The 21,541-nt window shown below is 31.8% G+C and overlaps 2 protein-coding genes across 3 annotated transcripts in view; one reads left to right on the top strand and one right to left on the bottom strand.

Moving 5' to 3' along the window:
• Positions 1 to 1,405, top strand: part of LOC138942034 (dipeptidase 1) — a 93,775-nt gene extending 92,370 nt beyond the window's left edge. Inside the window, exon 8 of one of the 2 annotated variants that reach the window (XM_070312065.1) lies at positions 122 to 1,405. In XM_070312065.1, the coding sequence (XP_070168166.1) occupies positions 122 to 253 (132 nt within the window). In that variant the 3' untranslated portion in view covers positions 254 to 1,405. The remainder of the gene's footprint in view (positions 1 to 121) is intronic. The other variant, XM_070312066.1, reaches the window with a different exon arrangement.
• A 1,406-nt stretch (positions 1,406 to 2,811) lies between these two features.
• On the bottom strand, positions 2,812 to 20,815 carry Calpc (calpain C). Its single transcript, XM_070312064.1, has 15 exons — positions 20,669 to 20,815; positions 18,267 to 18,336; positions 14,266 to 14,548; positions 6,175 to 6,361; positions 6,033 to 6,107; positions 5,751 to 5,920; positions 5,330 to 5,502; positions 5,131 to 5,225; positions 4,816 to 5,048; positions 4,162 to 4,331; positions 3,982 to 4,040; positions 3,528 to 3,675; positions 3,312 to 3,428; positions 3,151 to 3,209; positions 2,812 to 3,067 (listed from the first exon to the last, which is right to left on the bottom strand). The coding sequence occupies exons 1-15, from the start codon at positions 20,804 to 20,806 to the stop codon at positions 3,041 to 3,043; spliced, it is 2,004 nt and encodes a 667-aa protein (XP_070168165.1). The 5' UTR covers positions 20,807 to 20,815; the 3' UTR covers positions 2,812 to 3,040.
• Between the last annotated feature and the right edge of the window lie 726 nt (positions 20,816 to 21,541).

Raw genomic sequence — 21,541 nt, 5'->3', positions numbered from 1 at the left:
TTTTTTAAATAGATTTAAATTACTTTTATAAAAAATATTATATGTATTAAAATGTTATATTTTCTCAATATATTATTCTAATATTATACTACGATAATTAATATTAATACTGTTGCATCAGGTAGAACGTGTGAGGGATGACATGAGGACAGCTGGAATTACGCCGTCCGAGGAATATCTTTCAGATTCGCCGGATGCCATCGGTAATTGCGCTCTGGATATTAATTCCGTGCAAAGGGTCATGGAAGTTTGATCGATCGATTACTCAACGACATGCGAATTAATCTTATGTGTCCACGGTCGTTCCGCATAAATTAGTATAGTCAAATCCAATCACAACCGGGTATGACAGCGCCGTCTCAAAGCGAAAATTCAATTATCTCGATTACATTGCGACCTGTATGCTCGCAAAAGTTCTCGTACGTGGATGCTCAATTAAACATCGTCGACATTTGCAAAAGCTCAAAATAAACCTACCTCGATACCTGTCTTACGAAGGCGACGAGCAACGTGTATCGATTATGTTTTATTTAAAGGAGATACCGCGCTCTCATGCGGGCGATATAACAAGATATAGTCAGAGAGATTACACTATCAGTAAATAATTATAATTATTAGCAAGGGCTTGGCATAAACTTCCGTAGCCTTTTGTGTCTACGAAAATCAAATAGTGATTATTATTTAACTGAATATAATTCTTTTTCAATGCGATACTGTGAACTTAAATCATCATCTTTTTTTATTAGCAGCTACAGCTATAAAAATTGCAATGTGCCCATTGTGAAATGATCTGCTCGTCGCCGTAAACTATCCGTAATACACAGACTGTCTTTTCTACGATTCAATACCAATACCGGTATGAATCGTTAATATGCTGATCATTTTACTTTAAGATCTTCACTATTCTGCTATGAATATTTTCACGATCATGTAAATATCTGATAATGAACGGGATATGCGGAAGGCCATCCCATATTTGCGTAAAGAGAAAGCGTCATCACAACTGAACTTTCTGAACTTTGATGTCTTCCTCTCTTGGAAACGATCGTAATATGTGTGTGAAACTATGAACTCTGGCTGTATACCTTTCAACGTCTTCCTTTTCCTCGTTGCATCAACAAAAACACATACTTTATAAGGTGCTTATAGAAGGAGTGTTTATATATTATAGAAGGAGTCGACGTCGAGTTTCTACGAGCAGGTCATACAAATTAACAGAATTCTCCGAATCTCTCTTGCATATGTATTTAATTAATTTAATTCTCTAAAATTTGTTTCTGTCTAACATATCACGCTATATTATATTAAAAATTTCATTTATATTTATATTTCTATACAAAATATATATAAATATTTTCTATATAACACAATTTTAAAACCTATTTTTGTTTAACAAATCATATATTATTTGAGAAAATTTATTTTTATATAAAACTCCAATTGTGATGTCATTATCTTTAAAATATCTGAAATATCTTGTCGTATATATTTTTTTATGTTTACAGGATAATATTTTTATAAGTTTTATTTTTGAATCAGTTAAATGACTACAATTTAGAATTAATATATAAAAATTGTTGTCTGGCATTTGAATATTCAACCTTTTCTTGCGATTCTTCTATTATTTTGAAAGTATAATTTATTATAAAATTATGAATATAATTTAGGACATTAGCGTACCAACATTATCGTCTCAATAATTCTCCAAAAATCATAAAGATATTAAGAACGCAATATTTATAAATGATGATTGAAATCGCTGATGAATGAATTATTTGTTTCCGTATCTGCTAGTATTAAACTTAAACTTGCACATATCAAAGTCTCAACTATTCGTACTTTGTACTGCGAGAGTTATTCTAGTTTTTCACAAATTTCGCTTCGTACAATAACGCTCGACGTGATATTCGTTAAATCATCAAGAGATACGAGAGACGTAGAATCCGATATATATATATATATATATATATATATATATATATATATATATTTATTGCTCGCAGTGACAGGTGTCGACGAGTACATAATTGATACGAACGTACGTGTTTTTCGACGGATTATATCGAATGTTGTGATCCACCGTTGAAGCGCCGCTCGGTAATCTTCTTGATCAAAGCATCATCTAAAGTCTTTGACGGGACGTTTGAGATTGCCTGAAACGATTGGCGAATCACGGACAAAGTTGTTTCTTCGTCAATTTGTTCCTGGTAATTTTCACATATCGCCGTCCACCTATCTGTGTCTCGTGTGCACTTATTATATAATTCGCGCAGGACGAATCCTCGATTGGAATCGTGTGTGAGGAATCGAGTCGGAGACTCGATACAAGGAATTAATCAACTTGCGCGGATTATACCTCACTCCGCCATTGGAGGTAGGCGATAAATTCTAGGATATCAAAAGTTCCGTTGTATCTCTCGAATGAATTCTATATGAATAAATGTTTCTATTGTAAGTATTCGTTATACTTCTTTCTTTCCGATACACGTATAAGGCAAAATATTTAATAAGATAAACCTAAATTTGAGAGATTTCTGTTATCGATAATATTATACTTCAATTCTTAATCTTCAATTCTGGATATAGAGAACGTGCACACATTTAATATTCTTATATTATTAAAGAAAAGATTTTATATATATTATTGTATATTTACATTATTTCTCTCTATATCAGAAAGAGCATAGTTTATTGAATAAATTATATATATGCATCAAATGGAAGATATACAGAAACTATGTAAAATAAACTTAATTTTATTGGCCAATTGCGATATTCTCTTACAAAAAAAAAAAAAAAAAGACGACGTATCATACATATCTCCTTAATAACGTATAATTACATAATGGAATGATGATCAACGCGGAAATGTAAAAAAACAATGATATTATTTTATATATATATATACAAAGTAAAAAATATTCGATAGGCACAGTCGCTAACCGTTAATATGGCTAAAACTTATATTTAATGTCGAAATGAAGAGGATGTTATTTACAGACGATTCACAAAGTATACATGATCTGCGCTGATTGATATTTCAACACATCAGAGACGATCTCAACCACTGTAAGCAATTACATATTTTTAGTTCATATATATAAGCATAAAAATAACAGATATTATATTCTTCATAAAATTTCTATGTACCTCTGACAAACTTAATTTTATCGTTCCATTTTGTAAAGGATCCTTGCTCTCGAAAATTCCTAAATTAATGTAAAAATAATTTTCTTTAATACAAATTATCTGACAGCGTATATGAATGATTTATATACGACTAAAAGCTTCTCTCTGATAATCCAACGTACCAAATGCGTCGCTCAAATGTAATATCGCCGAAACGAAGTCGCCGAATCGAAGAGTCCCATCTTTCCTCATGTATCGAAGAATCAAGATGGATAATACGTCCGTGTTTAATTGAAAACCTAAAATAGAGAAGCCTTCGTTGTACACGGGCGAATAAAATAGAATGTGTTTTTCTCCATATGCAGCACAAGTATATATTACATTTTTCTTATACGTACCAACTTCCAACAGTGCGTCTCGCAATCTCTCCGCCTTGAGTATACCCGTCTTTTCCTTCGTATGATTCTTAAAAGCAGCTTGCCAATACTTCAAACTACACATAAGATCCTTAAAGTCGTTGAATTTTAATCGGCCGCTTCCAGAACTCTGTTTACCGACATAAAAAATGTAAGGAGAAAATATCATTATTACGTATCTTCCTATTCAAATATGTAAATCAATAGAAGAAATTTTTTATCTAAAATTCTGATAAAATATACTCGATTTGTATACTCATTTTAATATTTAATTATTTAAACATACAATTACATTTTAATAATATCAAATATTGTATTGATTAAATGTAAAATCAGAGATAAATCACACATTTACATTTGATATAGTAGTTGAGAGAAATGTTCGAAACCAATTGAAAATGCATTCTAAGAAATTAAATTTTTATCGAAAGGATACATCCATAGTGAGTACTACTTGTCGGCACACTTCCATACAGGCACAGCTTTTGATGTAATCTAAAAATTGAAGAGGAAATACTTATCCGGATTGACATTATAAATACATCATTTTAGTGCATTTTGCTTAAAAAGACTTTCTATATATTTTAGAATGGAGAAAGAGAGATTAATTGCGTACCATTTGGTAAACAGGCTTCTAGAAGCTCCTGCAATTCGAAGGCGTTTACGGTTCTGTGTTCATCGGCAAGCTGTAGAAACACGGCTTCGTATTGAGAGAAACCTTTGCCTTCGAGTGGAGGCGCCTTAACAATTGCCGATTTCATTAAAGATGGTGGCGTGTCTAATAATCTAAAATATCGAAAAATGATATTGTACATGAATATAAAATGAAATTTTATCAATTTCTTAATTTTACACGTAAAATTTATTTAAACTTAATAATTGAAAAACGTGAAATTTTATGCATTTCAAATTTTAAATATAAAATATTTAATGATAAAATATGTATATATTATATAACTACAAAAATTTTAAAGAAGAAAAAGAGAAAAACTTATCGAAAATACTCAGATAAAAATAATAAATTATTTTCCCGATAAAATTTTCGATTTATTACGTTTCACAAAAGAGTACATGCTTCGGAGAGACGATTTAATGCGTTCTTTGAAATATGGTCGAAAGAAGATGTTAAAATTATAATTGAAGATGCACGAGAGTCGTATAACATATGCTTGCATAAGGCAATGTGTGCTGTACATTAAATGCACAGACGCGACCATACGATCTTTTGTGCATGCATATATATGACATCGGTAAATGCACATGTACCTACTTGAGTTTTAAAGGCTTACTACTGTAGACTCGTAACGTAAAACTCGTTTCTTGAGTTGGCTCGAAGGTCGTAGGTACCAACAAGTAACCACCCTGCTCGAGCTGACACCTGTGGCTCACCTGTCGACTATTCGTATACTGGGAATTAACTAAGGACTTATTCTTCTTAAAAAACTGTTTGTTTATCGACTCGGTGTTGTTCTTCGGCAGCGTGTATGCTGTGAAGCCGATCACCTTAAAACGGCGAAAGTTTGATGAATTTGTCTGATAAAGGACACATTAACCGCACGATTCTCGTAAAGTAAAGACTTCTTACTTTTGGCTCCATGATAGAATGCTGATTCAACGAAACGATCACTTCTTCCATCTCACTTAAAATAAGATGCAATTGTGGATTTATATGAAAAGTTTCTATAAACAAAATATTATTATATATATATATTATCTATGAATATTATATGTATATACAAATCGCATTAAATTTAAAATTAAAAAAAAATAATTATCAATCAAACCTTGATTATTTCGACATCCTCCTGCAGTGACGCCTCTTCTCCAGCTTCCCTGATACAATTTCATTTGCCAAGTGTGCTTGCTATGTAATGATGGCTCGTCTCTCGAAGTTTCAGCATCTAGATGCACTACTTCCAAATGAGTGAATGTCTTAACGAAATCGGAATATGATATCCTGGAAATCGTAACAATATATAATTGATGTTTTATAGAAAACTCAGAGTCTATACATAAAAATTTTTTTTGCAAATATATCTCAATTAAATGATGACATATATAAATTCTTTATGTCTTGCAAATTGCTTTATATATATATATATATATATATATATATATTTCTCCCTCTCCTTAATCAATCTTCTGATATTATATTATTTACCATATATGTTATAACTTATGAATTATAATGCTTCGTTTATTTACCAAAATTCTCCTTCAGCCATATTTCTTACAGCTAATCGTTCTCTTTCCATTACAGGTACTTCGTCCCATTCCAGGCCACCTCTCGCCCAGGCACCAACATATTCTCCACCAGGTCCAAGAGGATTTCTCAGTTTTACTAATTGCACTGCTTCCCCTCCAAATGTTTCCACCTATACAGCATCAGGATCATAAAACGTTCTTTCTCAAATATCTTTTATTGTTGCTCTTATTGCTTCTATAATTTATGTTGATGAAGAATACAATTGTTGTCAATATACTAACTCTCTCAATAGCATATAATCTATAATTGATTCCCATTTGTATCCCATTAGCGAGCTTCTCCGTGCTAGCACGTATCTACAATGAAAGTACGCGTGAGAAAAATATTGAGAAAAACCTGCTCCATATTTGAAACGCCTTTTACCTGTTGTTGTTGATTATTATTTACTGTACATGTGATGAGAGATGTCATGTCCAAAAGTTTCGATAATGCTCGTCCGCAAGCTGTGGGATCTTGACGAATCGCGATACTTTCGGTAATACCACCCGTGAGATCAGACAAGCCATCCAATAATGTGCCGTATTTAAGCGCCTCATAAGAACCGTGAAGTCTGAAAATTATTAATGACATCAAAATTATTTTATATGTTGAAATATAGCGACAATTTGTGTCATTCGCAACGCTAGTAATCATTGTAAGTAACTGTAATTTCACGTCAGAACTTATCCAGTAGTTTAAAGAATATTAAATATTTTCGCTATAAAAAAAATATTTTCAAATAATAATCTAAACATATCTTCAGATTATATATTTATAGAATATCTATAATTGTGTGTCTTATAACAAATAGCATTATATCAAGAATTTGCCAAACAGCTTATAGTTCATAATTAATCATCCCTTTTCAGATGTGCTACTTATTTTTGGACCACCTAAGACGTGAGAGTTATAAATGATTGGATACATAAATAAATTAGAGAAAAATATTTGTCAATTTCTAGTAATAAATGATATGCATTAATCATAATAAAATTGCCATCGTTTATCAAACATGAATGTATCGTGACGGTAAGATCGATCGGTACCTTCTCACACTACTACAATAGATACTATGAAGAAAATGATGCGATGTCGACTTTCTTAATCGCTGGATGAGAGAAAGCGGATAGGTAGAATTTATTTTCATCTATAACCTCCTGATGACAACATACACTACTATAGAGTAGACTAAGTTACATAGACTATTCTACAAATATCGCTTTCATCAAATTGGTAAATCGGTGTCTAAATATGGCGATCTGTCTAAATATCGCATTCACAGACTTTAAACTAAAAATGATTGTTGATGGAAAATTTTATCTAGAAAACTGCTAATATAATTTCTTTATTATAATATTATAAATCTTTCCAGAAAATGTCTAATGTAATTTAATCAATCGATGATTAAATAATGATAAATATGATAGTGTCACAATTGAAGATATTCATATAAAAGTGTAACTTATATATATTATATATACATTCAATTAAAAACAATATTCGGTGAAATCTCTCGGTTCTTATTTTCATATTTATGGCAAACTTAAAATATATCTCGATATTCTAGACATTGTTAAATATTATTTTTATTTCACATATAGTTGTATTTAATCTCCTATTACAATTCTTATAATAGACACTAAAAAGAGCGTACTTTTTTCTTCTGACAAAGTCGAGAAAAACGTCGTAGAAAGAAATAGATGTAGCTTTTTTTAAAAAAGTATATATATCTCGATACAATGAATATATTTGTACTAAAGTATAAATGCAGGTTCAATCTTCCATGCAGAAAAAATCCGTAGAAGAAATATAATTTTATTGACTTTTTACAATCGCAATAACCTAACGATAACGAAACTTTGATATAAAATTCGAGTTAATTGATATTTTATGCGAGATCATTCCTGACCTATACAAAACGCGCAAATAAAGAAAAGGATGAGACGATAAAAAGGAATAGGAAAAAAGTCATATATATCTTCAGAGAGAGCAGAGGAGTCGAAACTCGGAATATAATCAAGGGACTAGAGACGATATTATCTGCCTTGCATGTGCCGTTCCTGCAGGAATTAGCATTTCGGAGATAACGGGGCTCGCGCAGCTCGCGCTTCCTTCCAGACATCGTCAGCGCTTCTTCTTTATTAACGCGCATGCGGTTTACGCGCAATTCAAATCAATCTGGAAACCGTAACCATTCACACGCGCGATCGCAGCGTGTTACCTGGACATTTTCCCAAGAAAAATATACGTAACACTCAGGAAAAAAAGATTTTGATCATACAAGTGAATCAGTATTACACACACACACACACAACTCACTTTTTTTTATCTTGTAAAACTAAAATTGGTCTGCAAAATTTGTTATTCAAATAATTAATCGTATATCAATAATTTAAAGAAAATAATTCCTGAATGATCGATTAGAATTATATCAATCATGGTAATTAATCGTTAAACTTGAACAGAAATATGATAAAAGATAAACATATGTAATAAATATACAAGATAGAATATAATTGCTATATGTAATGTGAAACAATATAATGATATAATTACTATATAAACTTTCTATAAACTTTCTATAAATATTATGCAATAAATTTTTAATAATTAAATACATTAAGAGATCAAAGAGATAAACAAAAACTTCAAAGATAAAAAATCTCTGAATTTTCTACGAAATCTGAAGATATAGGAGAATTTTCATAATCTTTATGAAATACAATTGCAATTAATGTAATCACGATTAAATTCTGATCTATAAATTAAATTGATGATCTAAACTCACGGAATCATCGATTGAGAATCACTAATCTAACTTTGCGTTTGGTTTGATACGAATCTGAAATGCGTATCATCGCATACGCCGCTAATTACTGCTCAACAAGTGTTCATCTTTGGCAAATGTAAAGAATCAACATAAACAAGATATGAACAATTTCCGCAAAGAGGTCATCGTACCTTTGACTCCAAGGCTCTACACCGCGGCCGCAATATAACTCTACCGCTGTCACTTTGTTACTCAACGCTTAGCAGCACGCTTGCCTGTTGATGCACTTCCGTTCCGCGTTTATCTAACGGAGCGACGCAGTCGCACGCGTGTATGCAACGTCATTGTCACGTTACTTCGCTCCATCGCTATCAATCGCTACGTCATCATTGTCGATCGTTTTCCCTTGTTACTACGTACTATCTTACTCTCAGTAGATCCTTAAGATTGTTGCGTGACTAGATAATGATGTATAAAATTGATAATCTTTTGCTCGCACGAAAGTAAAGCTTACAATGAAGCTCAGATATAATCTATTTTCTTTTTATTCGTTTTATTTATTATTATTTATATAACAATTTATATGTACAATATTTTAAATTTTTAATAATTAATTTGCTTTCTTTTCTTCCTGAAAAGTTTGAAATATCTTAAAATTTATATTATTATATTTATATAAATAAATATATTTTATAATTATATATTAATATACATTTTATATTATAAATATATAATTTATAAATAAGTAAATTATATAAAATAATTGAAAGAGAAAAGAGAATGCCAATATACAATATAATAATTGCACTTGTATGTGAAAAATAGTCCGCGGCGAAATGTTAAAGATCGCTTAACGCAGGTGCATAAATAGTATTGTATAATAATTAAATACAGGAAGCACGATATATTCTTGTATTCTCTTGGTAAAAAAAATAATAGCGAAATATTAGTCGACCGGTTACAATCAATCATATCTTCGACCGAGATGAATATCGCTAATCGGACAAGTCGTATCACGCGTTTTGCGGCACCAAACGACGTTTTTTTACCCGCGATTACGAGTTTTATTTCTCGATCGACAGCCTTTCGCTTACGCACGCTATTGGCCGGCCGGACCAATCTCGGTCTATTTTCCCTTACATAAGTGATCGGCGTATCTACGTCGCGTATAGAAAGCGCCGATCGAGAAGTGACTCGACTCTCTCAATTAATCTAGCGTGCATGATTCGTGATTTTAACACACGAATATGCGAACAGCGAATAGATTTTAATGATATCGAGTTTCAATCGGACTAAATGGAATCGGCTCCGTCGTCTAGCGAGCATCCACCTTCGGGATTATCGGCCTGTGTTTTCGCGGTCGTTTCGCGCTCGTGCGAATACGATTGCGTGGACTGTGGTCACCGGTGCACTGACCTCCGATCCATTGCTGGCAACCGGCGATACCGCGACTACTTGCCGAGTGAAAGTATCGGAGGCCTGTACTTGCCTACAACGTACCGCGTGTACGCGAGTCACGCATGTCCAGCATGTACGGTCCAATATATCTCAACGCTGTCTGATTTCTTTTCGGGTCGAGTGTCCTTAAGTTGAAATATCTATCGAGAACCGGCACGGAAATTTGCTACTACGTGTATATCAAACGTATTAATAATTTAATGCGTAAATTGAATTCTTTTCATATAAATAAATTTTTATAAAAATAAAATCTTATTGAAAAAGTAAATATCTATGAAATGATAATTTCAACTTTCCATTTCATGAATATGTTTGTGCAATTTATGGTATTTTCTAATATGACAATACTTTCTAGTAAACAAAATATATGAACGAACGAAATGAGAGACATGAGCCTAACAAGATCCAAGAAGCGCCAGGCGGTTTTCTAATGGAAATCGACGAGAAGACACGTTGCGCATACTTTGCTTGTGTATATTGGCATGCGAAGAAGCTTTCTAACCGATTTTCAATGCCACTACTGATTTAATAAAGACAATTTTTTTGAATCAATCGAATTTTACAACGCGAGGTCATCACAACAGAGAAAAGGTCAGCGAAACAAACCTTTCTCTTTCTCTTTTTTTTTCTTCTATGATTTCTATATCTTTCGATCGATATATAAATGTCTCTTACTGAGATATTTATCGTCTCATGACCACGATGTGACACTATTACGGAATTAATTCATCGCCGCAAGAGCGATACATATATATATACACCATATATATGATATCTATTCGAAAGAATGATAACAATACAATTATTATATTATATTAAACAAGTCTCTGATATAAATATAATATTTGCTGAAAAAAACTACATTTATTTTATATTTTAATAGTCTATATGTTGATCTGTTTTGCAACGCTGCGCGAATAGTTGCGTAAAAATCTAATGCAGCTCACAAATATATAAAAGTTTATGTCATCGATGAGTTCATTTAGCAATTAGTACCATCAACTCCGATGATTTAACGCGTACTTACGAGACACCCTAAGCGAGGATATTACACTGTGACTGTATTATTCAAGTAATCGCCCGCACAAACCCATATAACTATTATTTCATACTGTAATCACTAGAATTATGTCATATAATTTTTCACCGTAAAAACTACCAGGCATGCACGCGTGATACGGTATTTCCCGATAGTCACACACGCTTCATGATAAATATTATTACACTAAACTTATCACGCGTGCATAACTCTTTCCTGCGAGTAGATATTACAACATGTAGGAACACTCATAATATTCCATCACTGCGCAATCATCATCGTAATCGTAATTACGATCGACGCTCGCAGTGAGAAATCATATTACCGCGTGTAAAATTATTTCACCAACTTTTCAAGTTGCTTTGAATCGGAGTTACATCATTAATTAGCGGCTGTACATTCCAATACTGACGAGCGGAAGTCGTCGGAAATCTGCAGCGTGCAATCAATTATTAATGAGCCGCGACCTCGATGCATCTTCGTGGTTAGCGTAACAATACGTATAAAAAAGGAATATGGTAAATATCAAACGCTTTATTTATGTTTTATACAATTTAGGATAATCGGAATATAAAATTGGAAATATACTAGTTATTAATAAGCAATTTACGCTATATAAGAAAAATAAAATAATAAACTTTTAGATTCTTTTATTTTAAATTTAATATAAAATAATGCATAACAATATATTTATAAAAATAATTTTGGGTAAGAAAGTTTACATAGTTAATGCATACATATCTCTTGAAAAGATAATAATTTTTTCCCCTTGAAACCCGTCATTGTCTTGTTCTGCTTTCTCCAAGAAAACAAACGCAGCCACGTCAATCTTTCGTTACGCACGTGTATGCGGTATTATGACGCAAAAGTGGCGCGTTTGATGATGAAATTATAGCAAAGTGCGTTCACGGTTATTGACCAAGAGCACATATCATGTCTATCAATATAGTGTTTTATTAGACACCGAGAGATCTATGCGTGTGTATCAATGTTATTTAGATAAATATTATATTCTTAGCGTGCTTTTATAGAAAGCAGCAAAGTCCTTTTCTATTTCAGATAGTTATGTATGCATGATCTTCCTCGAGCGTAACCAAAACACATATTCATAAAGTTCATTATTATTTAAATAGGTAGGATGTAAAATCTGCATTAAGTTATACTCATTAAAGAGACTTGTTAACATCTTTTATTTAATAATTGCCTGATTTTTAACAACGACATATGTAAATTCTTAGTTTGTAAATTTATTACGTGTAAAAACACGAATAGAATTTTAAAAATATTATTTAAATATTCGATTCGCGCATGCGATACTTACAGAAATCCATATAGTTTGATTCAACAAAAATATGATTTATATATGTTTATGGTTAATACAATATATATAGCAAATATTTTACATTACTATAGATTTATTTGGGAGAATTTTTTGGGATAAATATAGATTATAGAGTTGAAAATAATATATATCTATATTTTATGATTATATTTGTACATACCTAATGCACAGAAGTATTATTTTTGGAAGATAACATAATATTATATGGTATATACAATATATATTTATATGTGTGCGCGTGTGGTGGGAAAAAAATTATCCTTTATTTTATTGAAATAAGTGACTGTTATTATCTAAAGATAATAGACAATCAAATCAAAATAAATATATTGAAGAAATATAGAAATGCATAACAAAATTTTTATGAAATTCGACGTAACCATATGCAAAAATCGCTCGATCTTTGTTTTTCAATCGTTGTTTATTTTCTTGGTTTTCTTTTATCCAGCGAGAGATAAAATTATCTTTCTTTTCAACGCCATCACTTTACAAGTAGTTTTGAGAGCAATGCCCAAGTGGGATCCATACTCGTGATGGTGCAAGAAATCGAGAAAGATAGAGAGAGAAAGAGAGAGAAAAAGAGAAACATAGGATGCGTGCAAGTCGGAGATAACGAGGGAAAGGAGATGGTAAAGAGAGGAGGTCATCAGAGGAAGATTAAGAAGAGGAGCAAGGACCTCCGGCAGAACCGGTCATTGTCGTTCGTCCGTCCGCGTAAACCCATCTTCCATCTCGTGGCGAGAGATCGCGCGCCTCGATTACTCGACCTCGCAAGATGAAGTCGCGAGACGAAGTTCCTGTCCGTCCCTTGGACAGACGCTCGATTTCTGCTTGCTACTCTTCGCTTCGCTTTTCAACTTGCGCGACGAGCGAAGCATATACCGTTCGTCCTTGTGATGCATTCTGCATTATTATGAGTTTGATACGCGCAAAATATTGTTTGTCAATATTCGTGTCACCTCATTTCGAGCATAATTATACAAATCCGGGCGAAAAATTCTCTCGAACTGTCAGTTATATTTCTATCGCAAATCCTTTTTTACATTTGTTTAATTTTGTATAATTAGTAATAATATGTCAATTTTATTATTTATAGATGCATTAATACATCTTTTATCTCGAGAAGATTGTTTTGTCAGTTCAGCTCCTTATATGATATTATCAATCCAACGCACTTAAAGTTTAACCAAGTTTAAAACAGCCTTTCGGAGTAAGCTAGCCGGCGCCAGTCTGTCGGTTCATCCGCACTCGCAATCTCATGTATATACAATATATACTACACTCGCGGCGATGGCGATCGAGGTTCATCGATCGAACGCACCGAGGTCGATCTTCGCACGCGAATTCACCTTGAACAGCCACCTGGTGAACGCCTACGCCGCCCACGGCAATTTGTCATTCGTTTTAAAATGGTTCGAAAACTATCTCTGGCATAGGAACATAATGCAACGTATCTCGTCTTTCCATGTTCTTACGCGAAGCAAGATCGAAGAGTATTAACGAACATCATAACTTGTTATCTGAATTGGATAAATGGATAATTGGAAAATTTTACTTGTATCAATGCAATCTGTATTTTCTTATCATAAAATTATTTAAGAAGCATGTTGGAAGAGATCTTCTGTGTATATATCAATATCAAATAAAAGATATAATTTTTATATTAATTTGGAAAGCATTTTGAAAAATTGAGAGATTAATGCCACACATAATCGCACAATTCATCGACTCATCTCATCTATTTTATTTGAATTAATAAAATTCTCTACTTTTAAAGACATGATCTTTCTGGTTTATATCTATCCGCGGATTTATATATCTGTCTATGTAGTTTAAACATTAAAAAAACGATTAAGAAAAACTCACTTGGCATACGCTTTTTCCAACAGCGCCGGCCAGAATTGATCGCTATGGCGACTCTGCACAAAGGCCAGTCTTCCATGAACCGCCGGTAATCTATCGTCGACGAGAACTTCCACCCAAGCGCCGCACCACCACAATCGAAACCTAAACACCCCGGCGTATTCTGCGGTCGGCGAACCTGGCGGTTCTCCACCGCTGCCGAAACCTTGGTCGGCTGGTACTACCCTGTAGAATAGACCCTTGCTAAGGTGCAGCACGCCCAAACACGATACCAGCCACTTATCACCTGTTAACAAAGCGATGATATTTTAGTAAAAGTTCTATTCGTAAAATCTACATAAATGTTCTACAAAAAAAGAATTTTGTCTTAAGAAATTTTTTAACAGAGAGAGAGAGAGAGAGAGAGAGAGAGAGAGAGAGAGAGGGAAAGAGAGAAATTCACCCATTATTAAATTTTTAAAATAAATATATAATTATAATATAATTTAAAGTATTTCTCAAAATAATTACGATTGAAGCGATTAATAGAAATCAATTGCTTCTTAAAGATTGATGAGTTCTTCATGAAAAACAAAATGATCTTGTAACGTTCGTCGAACATGTCGTAATGTCGTGAGAAAATTGTGTAGGATCTAAGAGCGACACTGTGCTTTATCTCGTTACATTCACTCGCTTTACTTTCATTTTCGAAGGCCTAATAGCTGATCGAGCGCTCGCTTTTACCAGCTTTTTGTCACTCCATGCGAGAAAAGAAAGGGAAATGAAACTAAACTGTTCAAACACGGATTTATGTTGCCCATTTTCAATAATGATTCTTGTGATACGTTTTGATTAGCAACTAGAAAAAAATCATTCACTAAAGCGAATGTGAATTATATAACAGTTGAATCTTACCATTATAAATCTTATATATATATATATATATATATATATATATATATATATATATATATATATATATAAGATTTATAATGGTAAGATTATATATATATATATATAGCTAATTCAAGATAGTTATAATTATTTAATGTGTTTATTAAGTATTTTAGATTTTTAATAAAATAAGAAGAATATATGTTTGTTATAAAAGAGATTATACACATAATTTCCCATATTTTAAAAAATTGATATTTAACTTATATTTAATATATTTAATTTAAGAACTTGTTTTCTTGTTATTACGCAAAATAATAATTTTGTTAATCTTTTGTTATTCTTTACTCCATATATTGAAAAAAAGTCTCTCAATTTTAATTATATATAGGTTCATCGATCGGAGGGATTCATCAGAAAACAAGTTTGTCAGCACGCAAAGCCGCGACGTAAATCACCAAATTTTACGATATCGTAAAATATAGGTTGATACAAATTATTACATGTCGCCATCTTACTTGATTATGCGTGCTTATTGCGTATACGATAACGGGACAAGTCACGCACGCTCCAGCAAACGCAGTTATATTTTCAGGAATGCGCTCGCATAGCTTACTCGAGGGCGCCCGACTTCCGGCGACGCGATGCAATACTTGTGAATTACATTTGCGAAGCTATGAAGAAGATAATGTTGCTAATGCAATGTTCCACGGTGCATTAGCTCTCGTTGTCCGAAGCAAAGTCATATTCCGTTTTAATTTCCTTAGTCGGGTTGTGTGTGTGTGTGTGTGTGTGTGTGTGTGTGTAAACGTCCAAAGATAGGATAAAACCCAAAGCAAGATTACTACTGCAATATATTGTATTACAATAAGCAGCAAACACATTTTGCTACTTAATAGAATTAAAAAATATAACGCAACAGTAACACACACATATATACACAATTTGAAAGAATCTTGTACAAAATAAATTACATATTTTTACATATTATTATTTGTGATTAAATATTATGGTTTAAAAGAAAAGGTAAATCATATAATTAATGCTGCATTTAATAAAGGCTAGACTGAATTTGGGCCTGAAAAAAAATTAAATAAAGAATTCTTTAGAAGAAGGTGCAACTTTGTACTGAGAGAGAGAGAGAGAGAGAGAGAGAGAGAGAGAGAGAGAGAAGAAATAATTATAGTCTAACAAAAAAAGTGTCCAAATTTTTTATCAATCTCTACTAATATCGAGCTGAAAACTGGTTTGATTTCCTATCCTCGAGTGTTCTCGATAGAAATCGATAAGTTTAAGCGTAATATTTTATTTGGTCAACGCTAAATTAGCGTTACATATTCGCTACTTCATTTTGATCTTATTCCGGCATTTATAATCGCGAAAAAATCACTTTAACGTTTGATACGATACGTAACATTTAGTAAGTGTTACTATTTTCAGGATATAGCAATTAATATCACAATAAATTTTCGAGTAAACTGTGTGTTCAAGTATCTAGCACAAACGCACAACTTTCTAATTTAATTAACATACGTAGAGTCTCCTAAATAAATGTATCACATGTTAGATTTATCAGAGAATCTGACTAAGACCATAAAAATTTCGATTATAATTATATTGTTAATATTATCTTAATTAGTTTCAATTGCAGATATTATTTATTTTAATATATATTTCACATTAAATTATATATATTTAATCATAATGTAACATTCGTGAGTTTAAGAAATAACGCTAACTATATAACACACTCACACTGCTTTCTTAATTATTTAATTGGCAGCATCTACGACAAGTGCAATAATTACACACGTACAGCTAATATGCAATATAGAAATACCAATGTTTTCTTCTGCTTACAGACATTAATCTTTTAAAATATCTGCGAATGACTTAAAAAAACATTTAGACTTTTCTACTTCGGTAATATTATACAATAGAAAAACTTGTTCAACCGTTATTAATATTGTTATTTTATATATGATTATTAACACAAAAAATTCTACACATTTATACGTAGCAATTTTCGAAGCAACAGAAAATATGTATATATATATATATATATATATATATATATATATATATATATATATATATTCTACATATCTTTATTTACCAGAATCGCACAAAAAAGAAGTATAACAACTTCGACCTATATCGCTCGTAAAAACGGCTACTGTTACCTCTTATGTTCGTCAAAAGTGATGGAAGTAATTGCTGGATTCATGAGATCTTTCAACCGTAAATGAGAATCTCCAGCTTTCTTTGAGTCGCGATATCAAGTTATCGCATCATTAAAGATCGGTTATTTTTGCTGATTCTGAAGACTTCAAATCTTTAACAAGTGACACACACATTTCAAGTCTTTCTTAAAATATACAATTATATATTCAGCGCAAATATCGAAACACTTTGACAAGAACTGACCTCACAAAAGTAAAAAAAAATATTTTACATATATTATATAAATATAAATCTATTAAAAGGTACATGATATTATAATATTATTTAATACATAGTAATAAAATATATTTTTAGAATATAAAAATATATTATTTGCTTTATTATTATACTAGAAAGAAAAATATAATAAAACATGAATTTGACTTTCTCGAAATAAATATCTTGATAATGTAATCGATACTTTTTCGTAAGAAAAATATACAATATATATTTTTTCAACATTTTATATTATTAAATTGTTGCTTATAAACAATTATAAACTAATGTTCTATCGAGTTTCAAGTAACAATTGACTGTGGAGATTTAATATTTGATTACCGATCCGTGGTAGTGAACTCACGTAACCTTTCGTCGCGCAAGAAGAAAAGGAGTTAGGTAGAAGCCAAGGTTTTCAAACACGTGTAAGAACACAACGTATCATTATGTCTATCGAGGAGATTCCGTACTGTCGGGATAAAAAGAAAAGGCAAAAGCGGAACGACCAGTTTTGTCGTTTGTGGGTGCCTTTCCTGCATCGTTTATTTATGCACAGATTTAAACTTTAGTAATGTTTTTCGAATATATTTTCCATTTTTATATCTCATTCTTCTATGTTCTCGAATATTTTAGATCACAAATCTATTTGCTATAATTATACTAACTATAATTATTTTTTACACATAACTTACCCATCTTCCCGGGAATGACATCGAATTGAGCTGGCGCATCGCTGACGAAGATGGGTCGATTGCACAATTCCTGAAACAAAGAGGATAACCATTATGTCATTTCATTTCAATTGGTCTCAACAATTATTATATAAGAAAAATTAAGACATGAAACATCAGCTAACAGAATATTAGTATTGAATACGATAGTAAAAACAATTGTAGGAGAGAGAAAAAGAGAGAAGAAAAAACTCATTGAATTTATACAAACTTTTTATAATTAAGAAATAATTTAGAATCCGATATAATGTTGTCTTGTAATTATATTATTAATTATATATCATATATATTACGTTGTTAAAAGTTTAATAAAATAAAAAATATTTTTAATGTATGAAAACTTTATTGCATGTTTATCTGATTATTCACGTCATAACGGAGCAGCGTGAAATGTGGATTCTATACGTATTATGCGAATTATGATGAATTCTCAGTGCATATCTTTCTATTGATATGTTTATGAATCACAAGTTTTTCCTGTTATTAGATTTAAATAAACATTTGCTGAAAGATTCTTCAAAAATGAGTGAGATAGCGCGTGTTTATATATAGTGTGTGTTTATTGCATTTCTATCAATTACTCTTAATTAAGCGATTTTGAGTATATCGAATGTATCACTATCTACACACACATTTCACATTTCCATTATCGTGATCACTCTCACGTTTGATATACCATACTAGTTTCGCAGCGATTGCAGTCACTTTCACATTCTTTTATCATTCGTGCTTTACTGATTCTGTTAAAATAGAATTCCAGCGCATTATCTCGTTTACTCTCGTAACAATTGAGATATGCGTTTAAAATAAACATACGTATCATAAAATACAATGTAAAATAATTACAAAGATAACATCAAGACAAGAAAGCGAAACTAGACTTTATTTGCACAAAATAGTTTTTAATTATTTCTTAACACATATATATATTTTTTAATTCTATAATTATCTTGTATAATTTTATATTGGAAATTTTGTAATAATCTCCATAAAACATTTATATCTCAATCATTTGGACCGAAAAGTCAGAAAGTTATTCAGAGAAATAATTATCCAATAAAATAATATGCACACCTCAATATTATGTTACCTTGTGCTAAGTGAAAAAAATGTTAGATATTAACGACACGAAGCACAGCGTATTTCACAATAATCGGGGTCATATTAAATAACTGTTCTCCAATTGTTGCATTCCGATGCTGGCGTAATGCTTTCCTCTTTCGACGCGTGTTTCCGGCCGATAGCACAATCGTGACGGGAATCTTTGGTGACGGTGTTAAAAGCGCGGTACACGCCACGTATAGATTTACCATCCAATTGTTAACCTTGTCGTAGGAATGCGTGGCTGTCAGTCACTCCTATTGCGATCATTAATATACGCGACGATGGTGCACGGCCACGCAATGTCTCATTCGCTAAACGGAAAAGACTAGCGGTTACGCGTCGTCGATTTCACCTGCCGCTCGCTCGTTTCTCGATCTATCGTAGCAGGTTGCGTAACCAACGCCGCAGGATCGTTGATCCCTGTTCCGATATCCTAGAATCGCGATTATTTTGCGGATCTTAAAGGATCTTATTCTAGTTGAGAAGAATAACATTCAAAGAGTTTAAATTTGATGATGCTGCCCAAGACTTAATTAAATAATTAAAAGAGAGTATCCTTATTAAAACAAGTTTATATAAAAAAAAAATTAAATAATTTATAAATAGTTAGAACAGACAATATACAACAAAAAAGCAATTTTACAAAAGCAATGATAAAAAAATATTTATATTAAATTATCTAAACAAATATCGAAACTAAAATATTTATAAATGATATAATAATATTTTTTAATATGTGTAGGAATATGTTAATAAGGTAATCGTAAGATAAGAGCCTTCGGCAGAATGAAAGATAGAGCTGCGTGTCAAGGTTGCGAACTGTTTCCGGTTACGGTTCCTAAGTTCTACGTCGCGTCTTTCCGTTCTTTAGGAACTGGAGCGAGCCGAGGAAGCTAGTTTAGTACTAGACTGCTCCTGAAGGAACAGCTTCGTTGCATCAGCTAACAATGGAATAAATCATCTTTTAATGTTCGTGCCTTGATTATAAAAGATATGTGTGTCACTTTTAACGGTTGGAAATTAATATATCTGTGAATTTTGTACGTAAGATGTATCTCACTAACTAAATTATAATTCCCTCCCTATAAATTAAGTAATAAAATATTAATGTAATGTATATATTGTATTGTATATGTATATATGTACATAATAATATTCTGTTCTATATATTTTGCTATTATAATTACAAGGAGAAAGCGGTTGAAAGTAGTAAAAAATAAATTCATATTAATCAAAATAAAAGAAAAACGCGGTCTTACTTTCGGCCTTTTCCATTGAAACTGGAACGGCGGTGTCTGATGATAAAAGACTGATGCTTGCGTTGCTGGAAATTCTGGATCCTCCCAGAGCTCATCTCGTTTCAAGCACGAACGCTTGATTCGTTCGTACTCGCTCATTACGTCCTGAAAAACAAGGAAGAGTAATTATAATAAAATCATAAGTTGACAATATTATTAATTTTGAACATAAACTAAAGATTTATCTTATATCTTACATATAATTGTAATATATTGTATATACATAAATTTATCTTTAAATATAATCTCAATCTCGCGAGCGTAACAAAGCGTCGTAACAGTTATTCCCTAATTACTAACTGTACAGAATTTTATAGAAATAATTTCAGCTATTTAGGTGTATACAAAGACAAAGACTTAGTATTATCTTACCAAATAACTTCCTAGCTAAGTTGAATTAAAAGATTACGCTATAACTAATTAATATTAATGGTCCATTATTAATAGAGGGTGAGAATTTAACAGTACCTCTACCCATATATCACATTCTTATTCTTCTCTCGTAATTAAAGCGCAACCTTAAGAAATGTTCAAAAACTTCCCTGAAATACCGCAGCGCGGTTCTCTTGTGACGATTAATAATGCGCATTAGCAAATGTCGACGTTTAAATTGCACGAGAATACAAAGAACTTCCCGTGCATTCTCACGCAGAATAATGTTACGATACATCTTAAAACATTACCAGACAATATAGCGGGATATAAATTCAAAGATGTTTCCAATTAACGAAAAATTTGTAATATCGTAAATCTTGACTTTAAAATTTTTTGGGGGGAAAATCAAGATATTTATATATATAACTCTTACATTTTTTTTAAAATATTAAAAGCTCT

The sequence above is a fragment of the Polyergus mexicanus genome, unplaced genomic scaffold (genome assembly GCF_030449975.1).
Source record: "Polyergus mexicanus isolate NDT 795.1 unplaced genomic scaffold, iyPolMexi1.0 SCAF_21, whole genome shotgun sequence".
NCBI lineage: Eukaryota > Metazoa > Arthropoda > Insecta > Hymenoptera > Formicidae > Polyergus > Polyergus mexicanus.
The sequence above is the reverse complement of the archived record's forward strand: the minus strand, read 5'-3'. Positions and strand labels throughout refer to the sequence as shown.